Below are 24,233 nucleotides of genomic sequence, written 5' to 3' on the forward strand. Positions count from 1 at the left end.
CTGTTGCAATTGTAGTGTAACGAGCAATAAGTCTTAGTATGGTTAGAGGTATTTAGAACTCTTACATAAAAGAAAACAAGCACAGCCTCATAAATTGAAATCACTATAAGATAAAGTAGCCCTGCTGCTGCATTTTCCATAACCTTCAAACAGTCCACGCCCTACAGGAAAAATGTTATGAGGTACAAATCAATGACACACAGAAAGAAACAGCGAGGAAAGGCAGGACTTAGGAAAAAAAAAAGAAAGTGAGTGAGCGAGAACAAGAGAAAGTGAGCTAAAGATATAGAGTGCAAGAGAAGACAAAACGTGAGAGGGGAGCAGAACAAGGGAGAGCGGGGCAGAAAAAGGGAGAGAGAAAGAGGCACAGATACTAATTCTGAAACCTACAAAAAGGAGAGACAACATAGCAACATTTTCAGAGACTGCTACCTAGACCACGATACCAGCAAAAATCAAAAAGGAGACCCGGGTGTTTGGGGGGCTAGATGATTAAAAGTTGTGAAGGCCACCCTAATCAACATGACTTCAAGGCTCCATTCACCCAATGTGAAGGAGTATAAGAACAAAAACTGGGGCAGCCAATACTATACGAAAAGTAAACTATTCCCATGCAAGTTCTGAAAAACGACATGCCTGCACAGAGCTGGAACTAAGAAAGTTGCTGTAGAAATATCCACAACCTCAAAGTGCTTGAGGGTTGAGATTGTTGGTTCGCCCCCCCTTCTAAATATGGTTCCAATACCGCTGCCACAATGCCCAGTTTCCCCTTACAAGTGCAGCAGCATGAGATGGGGCATGAACTAAATTAGTCACCTGCCCCACACCTGTTCTCCAGCCACAAGTCATTGGGGACCCCCTAGCACTGACTGGACCCCCGCAAACTCACCAGTAATCCGGCATCGGGACGTCTTTGTCACGGTACAGCTCCTCCAGCTCTGCATTTCTCTTTGTCAAATACTATAAAGAAAACAGACATGGTCATGTAATACGACAACTGCACCCTAAACTCTGATACTTTGGAAGGGTTATGGTGACAGGGATACATGTTGAAGGGTTATCCTTTGAGGTCTGACCCTGTAGCGGACTGTATTGGAAGAACATAACCTGCAACATCATATGGTAACTTAGCATCCCCAATAACTGCTAGGTAGCCAAGGAACAAGAAGGTAAGTAGTTTTCTTTAGATTAACCAGTGTGAATTCCCCCAGGGCTGTTAGGCACAGCGTGACCAGTCTGTGCTGGGATGAGTGAAGATCACTTGTCCTTGCTTCTCCAGTATGCGCTTCTACCCTATCCACATGTCCCATCACTCCCACTATCTAACAGCCTAATAGGAAGTAGGCAAGCCCTTTCTCTTGTACCCACAAAGCCACGCTCCAGGACATACAGTTTTGGAAGACAATTGAAGTTGAGAGGAGGGCTGTACAAAAGTGATGGCTGGAGATCACTACTGTCTGCCTTCGGCTTCTTACCTCGCGGTCTGGGATCACAGTGCTCTGTCGGCTGACTGCAGCTCCGATCTGACTCTCCTTGGGCCGGGATTGGAAGTACTTCTCAGACTCAGCACGGGACATCCTGTGGACAGAGCCCTCAACGCGTACCTACAGCACAAGAGAAGAGTTATCGTGGTTTACCTTGCCTGGAGCATTCTAAAGGGACTTAATTCAGTATTCGTCCAAAAACCACGAAAAGTGAAAACATATTAGAAGGCATAAAGGCACCCGTAGAAGATGGATATGCTTAGAGGGAGCAGGTTGACAGTAGGATAACACTATGAAAGCTTCCTGTAAATTACCTAATCCCACTGTAGACCAAGCAGAAACCTCCGAAGAAAACAGAACTGTCCTAACTGCTGCTGTGATTGGCTCTATTTGTGAACTTTTCTATACACAGCACATGCACTAGCTTAGAGAAACTCAGACATAAATGTATGCATTTTAGACCGTGACAATGCAAAATACTGTCGCTCAACTCTGCTCAGAGTCAGCCCAACCGCTGATGGGCACGAGGACACCAAACATCATCACTTGCTGACCTGACGTACGAGTTACTTACCTTCGGTAATGATCTATCTGGTAGAGACGTTGTCTAGCTGCAGATTCCTTAACTTAGAATATCCCCAGGCCTCAGACTGAATCCGGAATTTCTTTTGCAGCAGCTCCTCTGCGCGCCGGGGAAAGGACCCTCACGACCCTGCCCTGATGTCGTCCACGGACGTGACGTCAGCCAGGTCATGTAAGTCCCTCTTGGCGCGCTGACGTCAGTTTTATTTGGAGAAACCTTTCCGCGGCACAACGTGGAGCCACCAACAAAACTGTGAAAGAATGGGAGCAGTGTGCGAAGGATGAAAAATCCGTAAAAGAAAGGAGGATGGTGCAGAACACCATCATAAAAGACAGTATTAGCCACGGTCTCCATAAAAGTGAAGTAAGGACAGAGCAAGCTCTGACAAAGAACCCCGCAAAGCCAAGCATGAACCTCCCTACAGGCTGAGTAACAAGGGAAGAATATTTCAACAAACAAAGGTAGATTGTTATTACCACGTAGAACTGTGCCGGCCAACAAGGACGGGGCACAGGAAGAACAGTCTACTGCAAGAAGGTATGAAAACGATAGCACCTCCCCTATAGAAAGAGGGAGGCCGAAAAACAGCCCAGCAGATCCCTAAGAAGGCGACTGTAGAGGAGACGATAGCCCTAAGTCAATGGAGAAGGCGCGAGGGAGGGGATGCAACAACAGGAGAAGAAGAATCTCCCGATGATGGTGAATCAAAAGGCACCGTTTTACAGGAAAGAAGCAATCTGGCGGGAGGAAGCCGCATATGGCAATTTTTAAAGAGGGTATAACCATGTGAGCACCCTGTAAGAAAACCAATGGCAACTGAAAGGAGGCAAAGTGGAGAAGCCCACCTGGCAAGGTCCTCGCAAAACGGGAAGGATGGGTGGGCGTTAAGGAATCTGCAGCTAGACAACGTCTCTACCAGATACATCGTTACTGAAGGTAAGTAACTCGTACATGTGATAGAGACATCTAGCCACAGATTCCTTAACTTAGAATAGAGATCACAGCCATAACCCAAGGGGTAGGAGGGTCTGTGACAGAACAACAGAAAGTGCCCGAAGCACTGAGCGGGCAACAGAGTGACTGACTATGGGGAAGGATGTGGCGGAACAGCTAGACAGCAACCCAAGTAGCTCGAAGAGCAAAAGACAAGGCATCCCAAACTGCCAGAATGGCGACACCATACCCGTATAAGATGCATAGACAGCACTAGCCATATCCCAGAACAGAAGAGAGAGTCCAGAACGAAGGAGGAAGCAGGACTACTCCCAGCTCAATGGTGCAGTAAGTGGACACCAATGAAAGCTAGAGGGTAACATAAAGAAATGTAACCTGAGCCTACCAGGCTAGCCCACGCAAGGGAGGCCGGAAAGGTCATATTCGGGAAGCAAAGGGCAAGAGGCAGGAACTGAGCAACATCTTAAAGTACAGGAGGGAAAAAAGACACGCCAAGTGCACACCTAGTCATCAAAAGGGGAGGCAGGGGAGAACAGCATCACTCGGCGGCACGCTGAAGCGGATCACAACTAAAACATGCACAGAGCAGACAGCCAAGGAGGCAACAAGGCGGCAAAGCTAAAATAAGCATGGAACTGTCCAACTAGACAGCTTGAAGGCCGAGGTGAGAACTCACGCACGAAACACAGAGAAACAGGGAGCAGCACCTATGACGACCTGCATCAGAGGCGCAGTCCCGCAGGCACAGGGGACATAGAGTAGGGTGACACCCAGTGAAAAAGACACATCCGAAAGGAGTGGCCGCAGATACACCGAAAGTGCCAATAGGATCATGCATAACTATTGAGAAGAACCACAGATCTCCAGACCACTTTCTCCGACTGTGAGGAGAAATCACCCCGCCCCCCCCCCCCCCCCCCAGGGAAGAGTGGGACTGTTTAGTATATGAACACCAAGAAAGAAGCATTGTGAAGCGGGGGACCACCCCAGGGAGTGGAATGCAAGGAACCCTTAATGCCGAAAATGCAGGAAAAGGCACCGTAAGTGCACTTAAACGTACTAGAAAAGACACCGCTGTGAAGAACGAGGCAAGCTTAAGTACAAGCATTGAATTGCTCCTTGAAACATGGAGACATAGGACCAGACTTCGCAGTAGCGAAGAGAGGTGGAGACGTAGAAAGGGGAAACCCCACTGCAATTTGTAGATATAATGTATCTAGCAAAAGGGGGCGAGCTACGACCACGCAACCACCTTGTGCACCCATGGCTGAAGGTAACCGCATTTTGAAGCGTGTTGAAATATATTGAAAACCTCCAAAGAGGGAGAATGAGGCCCAGATGCAAGGCTCAAGCACGGCGAGACCCATGGCGTATAGGAGACAGCGCCAAAAGGCACAACACTGAACACGTTGCAACTGTAAGGCAATGGAGTCATTGGATGTAGAGAGCACAAATGGGCCTCTATGCCCGCCTGAGGCATAGCAGAGCTATACAATAGCATACAGGTACCCCACCTGGAGTATGGCACATCCCCAAGAACCACAGGGGAACACCTCTGAGGGCAAACCATAGTCAGAGGACCGAACACAAACAACCTGTGGAACACCGCCACAGTAGGCATACCGCCAGCCTAAAAAACGCATACTGCAACTGGTGGGACGCTGAATAAAAGGATAACCAACCCAGAACTGAGAAATCCAGACCTATGGGGGAGGACGAAAACCCGCAAGGAGGCCCTGAACAGCCGAATCGGCATGGGCATCAAACAAAAGGACCCCATCAAAGGGTAGGTCAACAAGGCGTTCCCGAATGTTCACCGGAAAGACGCCATCCGCAACCAAGCATGGTGCCAAAGGGCAACCGAACCAGACATAGGACGGCCTAAGGAATCCGCAGTATCAAAGGTCGACCGGATTGTAAATTCCACCAAATCATGGCCATCAAGGAGAAGATGAAGGAGGTCAACACGAGCGCCCTCTGAAGTGGCCGATAAAAGAGACTGGGCAGAGTCTCATAGGGCAGAAGTAGCCCGAGCCAAGACACGCACTGTATTTAGTGATCGAAGAGCTGCGCTAGTGGAGCCCCACAACTCTAGCCATCTGGACTCCAGGAAGGAAGGAAACAGCAGCTGAGGCAAGGAAGGGAAAGCAGTTTGCAGGACAAAACCCTGAACGTCTCGGTGAACAAATAAGCAAACCTGATCATGTGGAGCTGGACGGTGGCGGTGCAAGATAGAACGAGCCACCGGATCACCGGAAGCTGGCCGAGCCCAGGTGACCAAAAGGGCATCATAAAGAGAGGCTTTCAAGGGTAGAAGTGGCTCTACATTCCCCGAACCATGGTGGAAGACATCCAACAGAGGGCCAACTGGCAGGGGGACCGAAGGGGGTTGCATACTCAGAACACGAGCGGCCAAGGAGACAACCCTACTGAACACCGCAACGGCCTATGTAGCCCTCCGAGGAGGGGACAGCAACTCATCTGTGGGTGAGGGCTGTAAACTAAGTCTCCCACCCAAAGGAGGTTGATCAATGAACTGAGGATGTGACCAATGCCCAAAAGAAGCCCTCAAAAGTTCAACCAGGAAAGATAGTAAAAGAATGGCCTTAGTTTCTAGGTACTCAACATCCAGCAGAATTTTCAAAAACATCATTTTGAAACATTGGCGAATCTTATCCTCTGAACCAGATTTTGGTGACCTGTTTCAGGAACCACCCATCTTTGCATACACTCGCTCAAAGAACCTCAAAGAGATTCTATCAAACACCACCAAAAAAATGTTGAACCACACGGGCACACGTCCGTGCCACCATTGCAACAATTGCAATAACATAATCAAAGGGAACGTCCTCAATCACCCGAGGAGAGGATTCAAAATAAAACTAAACGTAGATGCAACATGTGATTCATCAAACCTCATTTATCTTCTGAAGTGCCCGTGCGGCATGATATATGTTGGAAAAACGACCAGGAAGATAAAAATCCGTTTGAACGAACACAAATGCAACATCCGCACCAAGAACACCAAGTCCAGCGTGGCTATTCATTTTAATGAAGCCATTCACAATGTAGCGCAACTCAAATTCCTCGTCCTTGAGATTGTGTCCAAGACCGAGGGAATGGATGTCAACAAAGTACTCTTACAAAGAGAAACAGCATGGATTTATAGACTCCAATCACTGAAACCCCACGGTCTCAATGACCGGATCGAACTTAGCTGCTATTTGTAGTACCCTTTGGGTACACCTTTGATGCATTGTTTACTGTTTTTGCCTGTTACACACAGATCACCCTATCTCTTTCTCTTTTTTAACCCCATTCCAAGATGGCCGCACCTCACACGCTTGTAGTTCCCAGTCCCTTGTTGGTTTCTACCCTTTTAGACACCACCCAGAACTCCGCGTCCACTACGCGAAGTTCCAGAACTCCGGTTACAGACACCCCCGATACGCTTCGTGCGCTCCTTTCCTCCAAGTAAGTTAAACCCGACCTTTCCTGCACAGAGAAGGATTACCCAATAGCATTTTCTGCATTTATGTGACCCGCACATCATTTCTTCCCCCAAGTCACACCAGGATTTCGATTCAAGACACCACGTAAGTCTCGTCTTTGACTAGCGGCTTAACTACCAATCCCTATCCTTTCCCGCACCTTTCTCCCTTCGGGTTAATTTTCTTTCACGCACTGGCAGTTAGCCGGTTTCACGAACCCACCCTATACTCCCGCTTTTCACTTTCCATTTCAAAACACGGTGCACGTCTATTTTACTGTTTTTTTTATTGTTTCTAGTCTTGTCATCCAATGAGCACGTGCACATATTGCTGCATGATGTTTTAAGGTTATGTTAGGTTACTGTATGATTCGAATATCAGATAACCATTGATTAGAGCTGTATTCTGTTTCTGTCCACAGCCCTCCTTGATAAAGGACCCTCCAGGTCCGAAATGCATTGGAGTATGTCTTGAGAAGTGTTTATCACATGGAGTTGTGAAAAATGACTAATGATATACTATGAACTTTGATTCATGAAAATTAATGAATTCAAGAATGAACATTTGAATAAAACATAGAAACTTTATTCGTGAACTTTATTGGAGTCAGGTGTATGGTTACAACGAACCACACAAGTGTGCCCACCTGCAGGGATGCGCCTACACCCCCAGTAGCGCACTCAACCTATCAACAGTCTTGACGCATTAGGACAGTTGCGCCACCTGCCGGAGCACCTTTACCTTGTATGAAATACCCTTAACTGTCTACTCAAACTATCATCTAAAAATAAGCTGTGCGCCGCGCCAACACTCTCGTTTTGAAAAGAAGAAAGCGCCATTGACGAATGAGGGTCATGATGGGGCTCCTGAGGAGGCGGAGAGATTGCCGGGGCCACATATTAAAAGGGGGAAAAGGCAAGGACAGATGTGGCATTGCCGAGCGTTGTGGCTACACCGAACTCCCCCCGGAATCCTCCAGATAAGAGTCAATAACCTGGCGCCGAGTCGGCCTCGCCCGGCGTCGACTCCACGTCAACCACGACAAGCTCCACTTCCAAAGAAGGGGACGGCACCGGAGCCGGGGAGGCAAGCCTACGCGCTGTACCAGCGCCGACTCAGCCTCAACCACAACAGGCTCAAACTCCAAAATAGGGAATAGAGTCTGAGCCGTGGAGGCAAGTCTACGGCGCCGGACCAGCGCAGACTCTGCCTCCGGACAGGAAGCCACCTGTCCATAAGGCCGAGGCCTGCTCGAAGCAAGGCTGCGAGTACCAGCAACCACCTGCGGTGCCACAGAGAGCCCCACTGGTCTATGCGGCGCAGCAGGGGTGTTATGGGTCGAACAGGGGGACCAGTCGGGCTGTGCCCGGACGCCGCCATATCTCCATCATCCCTGGAGGCAAGGGGCTCCGTCTGCGCCGGGGCAAACCCGCCGGTGAGTCCACCGGAGACCCTGCACGTATTGGAGGCTCTGAGGACGCCCAAGGTAGAGGAGGGGACCAAAGGGAGGCCTGGAGGGCCACAGCATAGGCCTTCATTTGGGTCCGAGTCCCCCCGCACCAGGATGAGGTGGATAAGGGAGGGGAACTAGTGCCCCCGACAACAGAAGGAAGGGAGGTCGAGGACCTCGGTGAAATGGCCCGTGACTTACCCGAGTGAGGCGAACAACGCACCTGGGAACCAGAGTGCGACGACACTGCAAATAGAATCCACTGCCAGAGGGACCTGCCACCGATGCGGAGGCAGGGGGCCGAGACGACTCCGACCGGGACAGGCGAGCCGAAAGCAGCTTCATCCTGCGCTCCCGCCGAGACTTCGGCTTGAGGTGTTGGCAGGCGTTGCAATCCATCGAGTCGTGGTATTCGCCCAGACACCACAAACAGAAAAGGTGTGGGTCCGTCACGTACATTTGTGACTGATGACTCAACAGCATGAACCTGGACAAATAAGGTGAAGCTTCACTCCAGTTTGTTGAACGTCTCTTGGGCAAAGATCTACATGGACTCTACTGCTAATGGTCCTTCCAGAACATGGAGGTTAGAGCTGTCTTCACCGACCCGCTTAGGATTGGACCTGAAAGTTATGCTTCAGTTCCAATTGCCTGCCCTACGGTTTATCTTGCGTGCATGAAAGCCTTTTGCCTTTCCAATGGCACTTTATCTATTTAGGAACCTGATCCAGAGTGTCTCGGTTTTAGCATAAACCTCAGAAGCGCAAATGTTACAGAAATTAAACAACTTTGTGAACATGTAAACACATTATTCAACAGCTTAATTGCTACTGTATTTTTTTTGTTCTCAGGATTATTACAGTTTTCTCATTCATGTACTGCTAGAGTTTGGTATTTCATATTCAGATCTAGGGACCTCGATTTACCACTGGACAGTTTTTGCATTATCATTTTATTATGTATTGTGTGCTTTTTAATATTTGAACACCAACGAAGGCTAGACGCCGAAACGCACATATATATATATATATACACACACATATAATAAGGTACTATTTAAGTGCTATATCTTGAGGAGGTGTATGTTTCACAAAACGCATAGCTCTGGCTGCAGTCACATTATTGCTTACGTGTTGACCGTGGTGTACTGTACTTAGACTTGTCATACACCACCTCATTTGAGCTGGGCTTTTGTGGGAGCCAAAGCTGCAAATGGACAAACAATCTTGCTTATGTCACATGAAGGCTTTGCTACTGCAACATCGAGCTTCAGCGACTAAGAATTAAGGGTATTTTGTAGAGCTCAGCTCTGGGTGGCATGGAAAGACCAGGGAGTAGGATAGAATGTCCTTATTCTGACATTTGCAAGTAACTCTCAAGGTTGCAGCTTCAGAAAGAGAAGTGCACTCTTTAACAAAATGTTATCAACAGATCATGAAGAAGTTTTTAGACACATAATGAATGCCCATCGGTTTGCTGTGCCTGAGAGCTGAACTATTGAGTACATTTCACCTGCTGGGAGAAGATAGGACTCCATGAGCTTAGATTTTTTTGCCACATATTTTTCTGAAGCTCCAGGAGCCACAATGTTATTCTGCTGAACAAAGCTTCACTCTCAAAGTACAATCCTGCTTACGAGTTTTATTTGAGGTTCTGTCGTTCACAGTTCTGATGGAGTTGCCCAGGCACTCCAACGGCGAGTGACATTTCATCTGGTGATCTACGGCACCCAAGTTACGGTGACTGGTAAACAGGGGGATATTTCCCTAATATTCAGACCTCTGCTCTCAGGGCCTTCTTGACTGCATTGGTAAGTGGCACAGAGTAACACTAGTTCTTTGAGAGTGACTAAAGGCACAGGGCAGTTCACTTCACAAATTCCTCTAACTCTGAAGTCAGAGAAAGAAAAGTAAACACCAACCTCCAGGACAAATGAAGCAGCAAATTGTAAGAAGACATAAGCTGGCCTTTGACCTCTGTCTCTGAATTCAAAGCAAATGTGACACGATAAGAACACGTTTTTTCAAGATTAAGACATGGTTGAGGCAATTCCCACAGGGCCAGCTATCAAGGTGCAGCAGCTGGGAACACAGGGTCATTTTGGGGGGTCAAAGTGAGGGGGGGGCAGGGTGCACTATTTTCTTCAAAATTGGCTCTTCATTACAGCTGACCCCAAGTTCTTGGTGACAGTGCAGGGCTCTAGGCAACACCTACTCAGCACAGGCCTCTCCTTTCCCTCTATTTTACCCCAACAAGAAGCACGCTTAATCAGTATGGTGATTCTAGAGCTTTTGCGCAAAGAGGCGATTGTTTTGACACACCCCATCCCAAAGGTTTTGTCAGCATGATTTTTCTGGTGCAGAAGAGAGGGGGTGGCAGTAGATTGGTTCGGAATCTCAAACAATTCAATGCTTGGGTCATCTGTCACCATTTCAAAATGGAGAGCATTTACCTGTTGAGGGACCATCTGCAGGAAAAGGATTGGCCGGTCAGACCTGATCTGAAGGATACGTATTGGAGGGTGCCTACTTTCCCACCTCACAGTTGATTGCTTCAATTCCAATAGGATCAGCAATAGCACAAATTCCCTGCCCTTCCCTCGGGCTTTCCTCTGCTCCTTTGTGTTCAAATTAATCAACCACTTATGGAATCCCCCAGGCTGCGAGGGGTAAGGTTAATTATTTACCTAGAAAACCTAATCAGAATGGCCCAGGATCGGGACTGGTCTTAATCCATCTAAACAGGACGATTCAGTTGTTGCATGACTTGGGATACATCATCAGTGTCCCGAAATAGAGCCTAGTCCCCTCTCAATCCCTGGAATTTTGGAGTTTTCAGACAGACTCGATCCAAGCCCATCTAAAGCTCCCTACCCAAAAGATTCTGTTGATCAAGAAAGAAAGGAGGCGTGCTCTATGAACGAATAAGGTCTGGTTATCAGTGTTGTCCATTTAGGCAATCTTTCCCAGTCCCTCCCCGAGACGGCCCAGAGGGACGCCCGGAGTACCGACGGTTAGAGCGGTGCTCTACCTACCTGAGCCGCAGCCAGGTGAGGCATAGTACCATCCTCCTACCTCACAGTACCCTGGAGGACTTGTACATACCTAGCACGTCCAGGTGACACTATTGTAATGTAATTTTATTTATTTATTTATTTATTCTGATTCTATGCAGTAGCGAGATTTGGTCCTGATGAAAGCAGCGGACACCTTGATGGGTCCATAAATGCAGAAACATGCTGACCTACACTATGTAAATAGTAGCTATTTGTTTAACCTACTATGTTCCCGCACTGGTTTTAACTATTGGAAGTATGAGAAACACCTAATAAATTTCTTTTCCTCCCTGCTCTTCAATTTTATACATTCCACGTTGTTCACACATTCACTCACTTTTTTACGCACTGCTTTTCAATTATCATAACACGGTCACCTTTTACATATCCTCTACACACTACACACCGGATGTTAACTGATGGGTACTTTCACAGCTTGGGAGTATCCTGTTGTGCTTGAATCACCTTCTATGACTTATAGTTATAATTAGTATTGAGTTATATGTCAGACACTGATTGACAGGTAGTTAGTTTAGACCTACAGTTACTCTTTGTTTTTCCAATCTTTCCCAGTCCCCTTCTTTATCCGACCCTTCAACACCTAAAGATCATCCATCTGCGGAAGGGTTATATGTATACGGACCAGGTCTCCCTATCCGAGGAAGCCAAGGTGGAGATGACTTGGTGGCTGAACCATATGGAGGCTTGTAACAGCAGAGCCATTTTTGGCAGCGTTCTGGAAGTCACTATGGAATCAGATGCCAGCAGATCAGGCTGGGGAGCGAGATGTGGCCCGGTTTATGCTCGCCTACCATCTGAACGCCTAGCACCTGTTCCTTTTCAGCTGGAGGCCATATCCCCTAGCGGTGAACTTGGATGAGTTCCATCAGGACTGGCAAGGGAACATTCATTATGCTTTCGAGAGTCATTTCTCAGATGAGACGCCAGCTAGTGGAACTGGTTCTAGTAACCCCTTTTTGGAGAGCTCAGCCATAGTTCCCTTTGTTGCTAGAAAGGTCTTGTCAGTATCCGATTCGAACTCCAACCTTCCAGGACCTTTTCACAGACCCCCTCATCCTCTACTTCTATCTTACCGACAGGCTCGGATGGCCTGGCGGGTTTCGGGAGACACTTGCAAATAGCAGGTCTTCAGGAGCAAGCTTCGTACTATCTCAGAGAGTCTTAAGCCTCCAGCACTCACAAACTATATGCTTCGGCATGTAAGCGATGGGTTTGTTGGTGCAATGAACAGGGTATCAATCCCAGGGGCAGGAGAATTGCATTAGATCATTAATTTACTTTCGGAGTGGGCAGATCAAGGATTAGCTCATAAATTGGTAATAATTTTTGCTCCACTATTTCTGTGGCCCATCATCCTTTAGACGATATGCCTATGTGAGAACATCCTTTGGTTTGTATGCCTTTAAGGGGCACACGTTTGACTCAGCCTCCCAAACCAAAGTATTTGGTCTTTTGGGACAAGGATGTAGTCCTCAGATTCTTGAGGTCCTGGCCAGCTAAAGAAGATCTCTCCGGGAAACAACTGTCAGCCAAGCTTACAATGCTTTTAAGCCTCATTTCATGCAGAAGAATCTCAGATGTTCATGCCCTGGATTTAACAGGTAGGTAGAGTTTTCATACCTTCTGGGGTGATTTTTTAGATCTCTTATTGGACTAAGACAAATTCACGCTATGTCAGTTACCCGGCTTTTCCGGATAATCATAAGCTTTGTGTAGTGCGCAGTACACAGTTGCTTATAACTTTATAGAAATCCTATGGCCCTGTGAGGTCAGCCACTTTGGCCAGATGGGTTAAGTGTTTGTTGTCGGAGCCAGGTGTGGACACTTCCTTATTTGGCATGCATTCAGTGAGAGGTGCAATGGCCTCCAAGTACATTTTGTTGGGATTCTGTTTAGAGCATATTACGCCAGCTGCCAACTGGTCTTCAGACTCTACTTTTAAGGTCATCTACCATGAACCAATCGCTGATGTTGCTTCTGTTGTTGGGGGTCACCTTTGAACACACATAGTCCAAAGCTTCCGGTATGGACATAGAATAACAATTTTTATAGCTATTGCGAAAAAGAATTTCTGATTCTATTAAGGACACAGAGGCGAGGATTATCCCATCTGTATGTATCTTACTGTATTTGCTAAAGTTATTTGTTGAAATGTTTATGTTCATGTGCAAATTTTACCCATAAATGCCCAACCTTGTTTTTATAAATGGTTAGTAGAGAGATATTACGGATTGTTTATTTTCTTTGCAGGTTCAGATGGCAAAAAAGGTTGACGGCCGGAGTGCCAGACATAGTTGTGGTTGATGTTTCCTATTATTTTGGAAAGATTTGAATTTTGTTGTGGGAGACAAGCAGATGGTGTGTTTGCGACGCTGAGAGATGATCAGTGATGGACATTTACTTGGAGTTACCAGATCGTTAACGCTGTGGTTCTATTCTCAGTAGAATTCTGAAAGAGAAAGGAATATGGCAACAGCAGATCTTAACAGCCTTCCAAGGCCTGGATTGGTGGAAAGGGTGATGATGTCATAGGGCAGTTCCTGTGAAATTAAGTTTTGTTGCGTTTTACTGTAATATGACTGGCTGCTCTGTTTTTGCAGTAAAGTAAGGGAAGCATAATCGGCGCCTCCATGTCCTTAATAGAATTGAACATTCTTTGAAGAGAGAACAATACAAAAAAAATTATTCAAGGCTTATCTGATGAACGCTGTGTTACAGATAGCTCCACCAGGGGTGTTCAACTGAATAACATTTCTACTTGTCCATGTGGCAGGTTGCTTCATAAATCTATGTGTCCTGTAACAAAATCCACTTGTCCCTTTGGTGTCATGTAGTGCGTCGACAAATTATGGCAGTAATTTCATTATATAAGAGCTCTGATATAGCCCCCTGCCAGGGCTCATATCATAGTAGTGTTTGAATACTTGCAATCCCTTTATAATGCAACTTTTCTGCAGATCTAAATGCTGGGGCTGAAGGTAGGGGTAAGCAATAGTTCCAGGGTTAGAATGACCTTTTGAGTCTGTGCAAACCTACTAACTTGCATGTTTTAAGGGTTTTCAACAACTCTTCTCTAATGTTTTCCCATACTGAGAAATGTTGGAAATTTACTCCCGACAATAGCAGATGTAAACCTTCTTCCAGAGTTGGGAAAAAAGTGGTTGGATAGAAAGTGAACTTGCAAACATTCAGATTTCCACATGAGCAAATCTACACATGCAGATTTGCTCATGCTAAAATGAAGTTCACAAATATTTTCTAGGAGTACTATTTCTTGTACTACTTCTGTAAATTTTTAAGAATTCACAAAAACCGTATAGCTGAACTTAATGCAAGAACATATACCATGAGTGCACATTTGTGACTTTCTTTAATAATTGGGCCCCTAATTTGGTCTGGCACGGATCATGACTTCTTGTGTTTATTAAAATTCTGTCTCACTCTCTGTCTGTATCAGCTGCCTTCACTGTTCGTGACAGCATTCTGCTCTTTCACAAGGAGCATATCGGCACACAAAGTAGTTTTGTTTGGTGCCAGTAACTACTATAGCAGTGTGTGCTTTCTGAGACCAAAAATATTTTTTTGCTTTTGACAATGTTTGTTCTAATGGTGAGGGCCCGGCAGCTCACACACCAATAAGGTTTTAGAAAAACCATGCAAAAACATGTCACACACTGGCAAAACTAAAAAGCTGACCACCAATTTCAGACCTACTGGATTTGCCACTGCTTGTCTATTTTGGTTTCCCATAATCTTATTAAAACTGCATCTGATTTTCCATGGTGAATATTTTCGGGAAATACTAGCATGCATCAACACATGTTACTAAGGGCCAGATGTAGGTAGGCTTTTACCGGTCGGTAACGGCCGAAATCGGCCGTTACCGATCGGTAATAGCCTTTTCCTATGTAGTTGGTATATTTACCGATTCGGTAAATAACGATTCGGTATTTACCGATTCGGTATTTACCGAATCATCATTTCCCGATTCGTTATTTCCCGAATCGGTAAATGAGATGTAGGAAGCACTTTAAAGAGTGCTTTTGTGCTTTAAGGATTCGTTATTTACCACCAACTATTGGTTGGTGGTAAATAAGAAATTCCTGTGTAAATGCAAATGTGTGCATTTACACCTGTGCCATGTGACAGACATACATGCCCTTAAGGCATGTATGTATGCCACATGTGCACACCAGCACTATTCAGGGGTGCAACAGGGTGTCAAAGTGACACCCTGCCACCCTTGACTATTTCCCTATTTTACCGAATCGGTATTTACAGATTCGGTAATTGACATTCATTCCTATGGGTAATTTTTTACCGAATAATTACCTACATAGGATTTACTGATTCTAGAAATACCGAATCGGTAACATTCGGTATTTTAGAATCGGTAAAACCTATTTACCTACATCTAGCCCTAAATGTTGCTGCAAAGAAATGGCACCTGAAATCTTACACTTGTTAAGGGATATGTTTTTTCCTGTGCTGCAGGGGGTTGGGCCTACTTGCCCAAGGACAAAATACACATGAAAACGTGTTGCCCTTGACCCCAACCAATACGACCTGGGCGTCGGGCTAAAGGAATTACACATCCCTGCTCCACACTGTACAAAGAGGCGAGGTGATTTCTTGGTATGGTGGAGTACTGCAGGCACTGGAATACAAATGTTTCCCTCTTAGTTCAACTTCTGTAGGATTTCTGATTCAGTGCCCGAGTCAGAGACATGTCAAATGTCATTCTTAGAGCTCAAAGATGCTTTGTGTTCATCTGCAGCCCTGGCATGCCAGATTATAGTAAATCATTTTTCATTTACTGTACCGGTAAATAGGAGTGCTCTTTGTCTGTGCTAATGCAACATCAAGGAAACCACCCAGCTGTGTCTCTTCAAGATACCTTGGAGCCTGCAACGGCAGCCCTCCCAGGGTTCTTGAGAGCTGTTGCTGCCGCATCAATGGATGTGAATCAATCTAATAATATTGTGTTGGGGCATCCTGTAACATTTTATATACCGCACTGAATCTTTTGCTAACACAATGTAAAACATAAGATTTGACAGATGTCCGACTTATATAATATGAAATAACCTTGCTTGCTAGTCCCACCATATCTGCAAAAACATTTAACGCAATAGGTATCGCATTGACACAAGTTTGAGTTATTGGAATTGTCAACGACAATGTCTTTTATTTATGTTTTGGTTTTTAAAACAAAAATAAAAAACGGATTGTCATTTACAATGTCATGAGCTTAAACTCGTGTAAATGCGAGACCTATTGCATTGCAAATGCTTGTTGTTCAGAGCAGGCCACTAAACTTTACTTCAAACACACTAAAGGTGATGGGAGGAATGCTTGCAATAAGTCTTACCACCGGCAATAATACAGGGTAGCATTGAATGCTTCATTCTTTTGCCCAACACGCCTCCTCAGTTTGGACCCAGCCTTATGCAAATCAGTCTTGACCCTGCGGATCATGGGAACAATCCAGCCCGAACTGCTAGGCCAGAAGCACAAGCAACCCAGGACCGGTTTTGCCCCAATTGGGACTCTTAATCCAGGCGTCATATTTAGTTTCGCCGGGACGCTGTCTGAAGAAAGGCCGGCCATGCATATGTCAGAAAGTTGGCTCTGTAGCCCATGTTCACAGGTCAGCAGGGGGTTGATGCAAAGGCGCATGCACCAATCACAATACATTAAAAGGCCTAGGGGTTTGCTTCTGTAGCTTGGGAAATCATTTTAGCATGTGTTCAGGGCAGATGACTGGGTAGGCACCCCAAACTGACCTAATGCTTCCGAGATAGATTACCCTACGATAAGGGGATCCTGCACTGGTCTGCTGATTCTGTTGATCTCGTGAGAGACAACCCCATCATTTCTTTACCAGGGTCCTCCTCGGTGGTAGCACAGCTGTGATTTTGGGATGCAGTAGCTGCAAACGGGAGTGACCCCTACTGCTCTGCACTCATGTGAATCTAGTAGCCTATCAGAACCTAGCTTAAGAACAAAAACTCCAGACAAAAAATCCATAATCAAAAACACACACTGCAGATATACTCACAGCTACCAACACAGAATTGCATAGCGCCTCTCATGCGGAAGAGCTGCGGGTGGAGGGCTGGAAAGTAAAGAAGGACAAATGCGCTCTGATCGAATGATAATTTAGAAATATGGTGTGCATGAGACTTGAGTGTTTCCAAAGCTAAGACACCAAGCGGTTCAGTGACCCCCAATAATAAAGGGCAGCATGTCATAACTCCTGGTTGGCCAATGCTGAGAGGGCTTCCTAAGTTCATCCAATCACATACAGCATCATTGCTTGCTATAGGGACATCTTCGCCCCAAGCCCATGGCCATCGAATAATGCCTGAACCAATACACAGGGGATAACCTTTACGCCGGGTTTACTGGCCCCGTCACTGCAGCGCCTGCTATTGTTCTCTTGCTGATTTGCACAGCCCTTTAGGCTCAAGCCACCCTGATCCGGAATCACAGCTCCAGTCCGTGCTTTCCAGCTTGCCGTGCAATGCAAATTGGAGCTGCAGAATACTCCGAGGAGATGGAACCATTTTTTTTGTTTAAATATTTTTAGCATTGTCCATCACAGCAATATATAATCAACATGAATGTGCCATTCACCATTGCAGACATTTATATCGTATGTGAGCATATGTGCTAGTGCCTCTGCGTGTCATTGCCCACAGTTTAGCTACATCATAATTTGTAAATTAGTGTCATTGCTATCTACTTCTTACTCTTAACACATCTTATCGGAGCAGTCATGACAGAATCTTGTGCGCTTATACCATATACATACAAATCCTTGCCAGTAAGGCCTTGTCATCCATTCACTGGAGAAAGGACATGAATGATGATAGAGCGCAAATAATGATCACCAGTGAATACCAATAAACTGATTTTCCAAAGCGTTCGAAATGAACTAAAACTTAGAACATAAAAAGAACACCGGCCATCCACTAAATACAAACAATATCAATTGTGCATGATTGAGTATGAAGATGTATTATTGGTACATTTCCATGTAGCCACATATCTGGTGGATAGTTGAAATATTGCAGATAACAGGGCATGGTAGTTTGCTAGCAAAGAGGACAATTGTGCCGGAGGGCGGATGAGGTGCAGGTGGCTATCCGTAACAGACCAGGGGGAATTACAATAATCCGCTCTACAGACTCTGATGCGTGTCCACTCCCCTTGGCTGAGAGATGGGGGGGCTGGTGGGTTTATCACTGATTGACTAATGAGGCGATATCAACTGCTGTCGGGTCGTCAGTCTGTAAGGCAGCAAGCAATGTGTACCAGTTCTGTGCAATGGGAAACTTACGAAGCCCTACTGTCTACTTTCTATGTAGTGCAGTACTGTGTCCCAGTTCTGTGCAATGGGAAACGTACGAAGCCCTGCTGTCTACTCTCTATGTAGTGCTGTACTTTCTGCCTGTGCCCATCTTATGAGTGAGAGCTTCCAACTAAATATCTCCGGTGGGACTGCTTTTTTCCATTTTTTAGTTATAGACGTTTTGCAGTAATGAGACCCAGATCTCGGAAACTCAAGGGGACTTTAGCTGAGGAGATGGAACCATGTCTTGCTTTCTGTGAGGGGAGAGTGGGAGTAAAATACAGTACAGTTGACATGGATACACGCCATACAAATGCACGTACGGTACTTGGACCCAGTCTGACTCTTGCACGCCCCACCCCGGGAAGCAGATAGCGACCATGGATCCAGAGGGTGTAGGGGCACACGCTGATCCTGCCCTCACCCAGTAGTAGGCGTCTCTCTGACAAACTGTGCATCACGCTTCGGTCGTCAGGGTTATGAGGCGCTATACAAATGTTACACTATTAGAACGCTTCTTGCTTTCCTCTAGTTCATTATGTGGCTTTTATAGCAATATCAGTCACACACAGTACGTGTACCCGCAGGTTACCTCACTGTAATTATGTGACCACATTTCTAAAAGTTGGAATACGCTCTAGCGATATTCTTCACACCTCGCAGCCCGGGTCCCGCCCCCTATGGCGTGCAGGTAATCCTGAGAATCCAACTTTTCTGCCACGCACTGTAAAAGACGGTTTTCCTCCACTCCATGGGATAGTTTGCTAATTCACCTGAACAATGGTAGGCGCTGGGGTTATTTTCTTTTCAACACTGCCCATACCGCCCTGAACAAGCACAAATCCTCTGGATCTGTAGCCTGGCAGTTGCATAGGTGGCGATCAGGCTGACTCGATCCTGCTAAGGCGGGCCTCACGGGGAACGGTCATTTATTTCTGTCTTAGGTGTTTTGGGAGGCGTCGACGTGCTGCGTTTTTTTTTTAGGCACTTTACAGCACTAGGACGCCCAGGATACACACATAATTCAGAGGCTGATTAAAGACGCTAGTGCTGTGTGTGAGGGACAAAGGGGCTTTCATCACTGGGTCCGCTGCAGAGAGAGTCCCCGAGGGATGAGTCCCTAAGCAAACAACATGGCCGCCGGGGCACACTGCTGCGCACCAGCAATGTGAAAGCAGCTTCAATTTAATGAAAAAAAGTGCCTACACCCAGTAATGAAAAACAGGATAACCCGGAAAGCAAACAATCGAGTCCGGATGGGCTGGCCGAGAAGGAGACAGGACGGTAGCAAAGAAGCCTCGTTCACAATCACGACCCAGTGTTTAGCATAAATGGTGACGCCAGCCAATCAAAATGATGGGCGCGGCTTCAAGTCCCGTTCTGAAATGTTATCAATTACTATACGCCTCGCAGAGCGAGCAGTGCATGCGCACTCCAACGCTAGGCGAGACCTAAAAAGGAGTGAGGTTTTGAATGTTGCTAAACTAATGACATTGCCTTTGTGGCAAGTTGATGAAGATCATTAATGTATACAGGTGAATGAACAGTGTACAAAACCTCATATAGACCTCAAAGATGAACCATTGGAATATTGTTCTAATACATTGTTTGTGAAATGGGTCATCTTTAAGAGACAAAGCAGTACATTTTTGCACTGCCTATGCTGTGTGCACTACTGAAAATGTAACTAAAGCCTCTTCATTAGTAAATGTGCTGTCAGCACTAGCTGCAGAATTGATTGCTCTCATAAGAGCATATTTATAAGCACCAAATGTAAATGTGTTAATTTATACAGATTATCGTTATAGGTTTGGTGTAGTGCATGATTACAGACAGCACTGGTTGCACAGTGATAGCTGGTATTATGATACGCAATAGCTTCCAAGTGTTAGCTCTTTTAAGCGCTCTACAAATGCCATCACAGGTAGCTGCTGTGAAACGTGCAGCACATCGAGGAGGGTCAGGTGAAGTTTCAAAGGGAAATCATTTTGCAGAATCAGTGGCTAGGTTAGACACATTCAATGCCTCTGCAGAATATGCTGTTCTGCTTGCAACAGTTCTATCTGTGTCTGCCCATACAATGGAAAAGGTGAGAAACATTTAGGATAATGCAGAACAGGAGCAGACACAGGAATGAGATTGATAAGGTTGCCAGAAAGATGCAGTAAGGATGTGGTTGAATACAGGAGAAAAAAGTTACTGAATTCTTTGTTATCACATAAGGTAAAGCTGTTCCATGGACCCAGCCACTCGGGCAGAGACACAATTACAGTGAATTTTTGAAAAGATGGTGGAGCAAACCGTTTCAGGTGTGTGCCCACAAACTATTGAACACAGTGCCTGATTTGTCAAAAAAAAAAAAAAAGATGGAGGGAAAAACTGTAGTGACAATGAGTTATTCCCTTTACCTCATGGACCGTGTTTGGGCCTGAAAACTGGCTTTATAGAAATGTCACTATGAGGAGGATACAGAAATGTACTGACAGTTATCTGCATGTTCTGGAGGTCCACGCAATGCGCAAGTGTGATGCTAGGACTGTGGCAAAGCAGTTGCTTAACAAACTGATTCAGTGTTACAGACTACCGATGTACATAAAGAGGGATTAGGGTGAACATCTCAAAAACAACGGGCAGTGGGCATCACATAGAAACTACACTGTACTTATATCCTCGGGCATGTTTTAACGCAAGAATGGCAACATGAGAAACAAGCTGGTGAGATTATGTGCATCAACCACTCTGCAATGGCCCGGTGGCCTGGTGTTGGTGCTAATGAGCATTTGCTGCACACCAAACAAGAAAACAGGTTTCTCTGCCCACGATAGGTTGATGGGTTGGCCAATGAAGATTCCTGGCATGCCTACAACTGTGTTGTGGTCAATAACGTATGTTTTGATCATGGACTATTGCAAAAGACATTTCTGATGTGATGCGCTCGGTCTCTCACCAGATCCAGTAAGCAACCCCAAAACCTTCGACTGCTGCCTGGCATAGTCTACAATCCGGGGATTTGGTCCTAGTGAAGAAATAAGTCCAGAAGAACTGTTTACAACCCTGCTGGAATGGGCCTTACCTGGTGCTACAGGTAACAGACACTGCTGTTAAACGTGAGGGACTGCCACCTTGGATCCATGTGTCCCACACTAAACAAGCATTTGCAATGCAATAGGTCTCGCATTAGGAAAGTTTGAGCTACTGTTATTGTGAATGACACATTTTTTATTTATGTGTTGGTTTTGAAAATTGCGAAATTAGTAGCTTTGTCATTTACAATACCAATAGTTATAACTTTCGCAAATGTGACACCTATAGCATTTGTAATGCAACATGTTTTGTAGTTACATGACTTAGATGTATTGATAATACAAATAACAACGGCTTTTAATTTTTTAAAATAATTAATACTTAAATAAAAGTGATTGTAATTTATAATGGCAATAGCTTAAACTTTTGTAAATAACTTTTCTGAAGATTATGTTCAGTGTATTTTATTGTGACGAAAATCCAAGAACAGAAGTGAAATATTAACATCTTTTTGTGACATTTGTAATAAAGCTTGAAACATTGAGAGAACATATTTGAACCAGTTGTTGTTGAATGGTTGCACAGATTGATGCTGTGATGGCGACGAGTGATGTTGTGGTGCCCCTGAGTGATGCAGTGGTGGTGCTGAGTCGTGCTGTGGTGGTGCGGAGTGATGCTGTGGTGGTGCTGAGTGATGCTGTGGTGGTGCTGAGTGATGCTGTGGTGGTGCTGAGTGATGCTGTGGTGGTGCTGAGTGATGCCGTGGTGGTGCGGAGTGGTGCGGAGTGGTGCGGAGTGGTGCGGAGTGGTGCGGAGTGGAGCTGAGTGGTGGTGCGGAGTGGTGGTGCGGAGTGGTGGTGCGGAGTGGTGGTGCGGAGTGGTGGTGCGGAGTGGTGGTGCGGAGTGGTGGTGCTGAGTGATGCTGTGGTGGTGCTGAGTGATGCTGTGGTGGTGCTGAGTGGTGCGGAGTGGTGCGGAGTGGTGCGGAGTGGTGCGGAGTGGTGCGGAGTGGTGCGGAGTGGTGCGGAGTGGTGCTGAGTGGTGGTGCGGAGTGGTGGTGCGGAGTGGTGGTGCAGAGTGGTGCTGGGGTGGTGCAGAGTGGTGCTGTGGTGGTGCAGAGTGGTGCTGTGGTGGTGCAGAGTGGTGCTGTGGTGGCGCTGAGTGGTGCTGTGGTGGCGCTGAGTGGTGCAGTGGTGGTGCCGAGTGATGCTGTGGTGGTGCTGAGTGATAATGTGGTGGTGATGAGTGATAATGTGGTGGTGATGAGTGATAATGTGGTGGTGCGGAGTGGTGCTGTGGTGGTGCGGAGTGGTGCTGTGGTGGTGCGGAGTGATGCTGTGGTGGTGCTGAGTGATGCTGTGGTGGTGCTGAGTGATGCTGTGGTGGTGCTGAGTGATGCTGTGGTGGTGCTGAGTGGTGCTGCTGAGTGGTGGTGCGGAGTGGTGGTGCGGAGTGGTGGTGCTGAGTGGTGGTGCTGAGTGGTGGTGCTGAGCGGTGCTGTGGTGGTGCAGAGTGGTGCTGTGGTGGCGCTGAGTGGTGCTGTGGTGGTGCTGAGTGATGCTGTGGTGGTGCTGAGTGATGCTGTGGTGGTGCTGAGTGGTGGTGCGGAGTGGTGGTGCGGAGTGGTGGTGCGGAGTGGTGGTGCGGAGTGGTGGTGCTGAGTGGTGCTGTGGTGGTGCAGAGTGGTGCTGTGGTGGCGCTGAGTGGTGCTGTGGTGGTGCTGAGTGATGCTGTGGTGGTGCTGAGTGATGCTGTGGTGGTGCTGAGTGGTGGTGCTGAGTGGTGGTGCGGAGTGGTGGTGCGGAGTGGTGGTGCTGAGTGGTGGTGCTGAGTGGTGGTGCTGAGTGGTGGTGCTGAGTGGTGCTGTGGTGGTGCAGAGTGGTGCTGTGGTGGCGCTGAGTGGTGCTGTGGTGGTGCCGAGTGATGCTGTGGTGGTGCTGAGTGGTGCTGAGTGATAATGTGGTGGTGATGAGTGATAATGTGGTGGTGATGAGTGATAATGTGGTAGTGCTGAGTGGTGCTGTGGTGGTGCTGAGTGATGTTGTGGTGGTGCTGAGTGATAATGTGGTGGTGCTGAGTGATAATAATGTGGTGCTGAGTGATAATAATGTGGTGCTGAGTGATAATAATGTGGTGCTGAGTGGTGCTGGGGGGTGCGGAGTGGTGCTGTGGTGGTGCTGAGTGGTGCTGTGGTGGTGCTGAGTGATAATGTGGTGGTGCTGAGTGGTGCTGTGGTGGTGCTGAGTGATAATGTGGTGGTGCTGAGTGATAATGTGGTGGTGCTGAGTGGTGCTGTGGTGGTGCTGAGTGATAATGTGGTGGTGCTGAGTGATAATGTGGTGGTGCTGAGTGATAATGTGGTGGTGCTGAGTGGTGCTGGGTGGTGCTCAGTGATAATGTGGTGGTGCGGAGTGGTGCTGGGTGGTGCGGAGTGATAATGTGGTGGTGCTGAGTGGTGGTGTGGTGGTGCTGAGTGGTGCTGTGGTGGTGCTGAGTGATATGTGGTGGTGCTGAGTGATAATGTGGTGGTGCTGAGTGGTGCTGCTGAGTGATGCTGTTGTATGACCACCAGATAATTACAATCACGGTTTGAGATCCTACTCTATCACGTCACATCTGCTGCACCCCAAGATAAGACTAACTCTCTGATCCCTCACACATGACCTCAAAATCCTTCCCACATAGGTTCACATCAACTGCAAAACTCTCGATCGTGCTCTTCCCCACAGTGGACATGTTACATGTCTATTAAGGTGTGTTGATGCCCAGAATGAAGTATAATGCGCTATATAAATGCTACTATATAATGCAGAG

The 24,233-nt window shown here is 46.6% G+C and overlaps 1 protein-coding gene across 2 annotated transcripts in view; it reads right to left on the reverse strand.

Moving 5' to 3' along the window:
* PNPO (pyridoxamine 5'-phosphate oxidase) overlaps nt 1-24,233 on the reverse strand; it is a 199,752-nt gene that overhangs the window by 30,248 nt on the left and 145,271 nt on the right. For both annotated transcript variants that reach the window (XM_078645575.1, XM_078645576.1), the window contains exons 5-6: nt 1,476-1,604; nt 890-960 (exon numbers count right to left, since the gene is read on the reverse strand). In XM_078645575.1, the coding sequence (XP_078501701.1) occupies nt 890-960; nt 1,476-1,604 (200 nt within the window). The remainder of the gene's footprint in view (nt 1-889; nt 961-1,475; nt 1,605-24,233) is intronic.

The sequence above is a fragment of the Lissotriton helveticus genome, chromosome 5_1 (assembly GCF_964261635.1).
Source record: "Lissotriton helveticus chromosome 5_1, aLisHel1.1, whole genome shotgun sequence".
Taxonomy (NCBI): domain Eukaryota; kingdom Metazoa; phylum Chordata; class Amphibia; order Caudata; family Salamandridae; genus Lissotriton; species Lissotriton helveticus.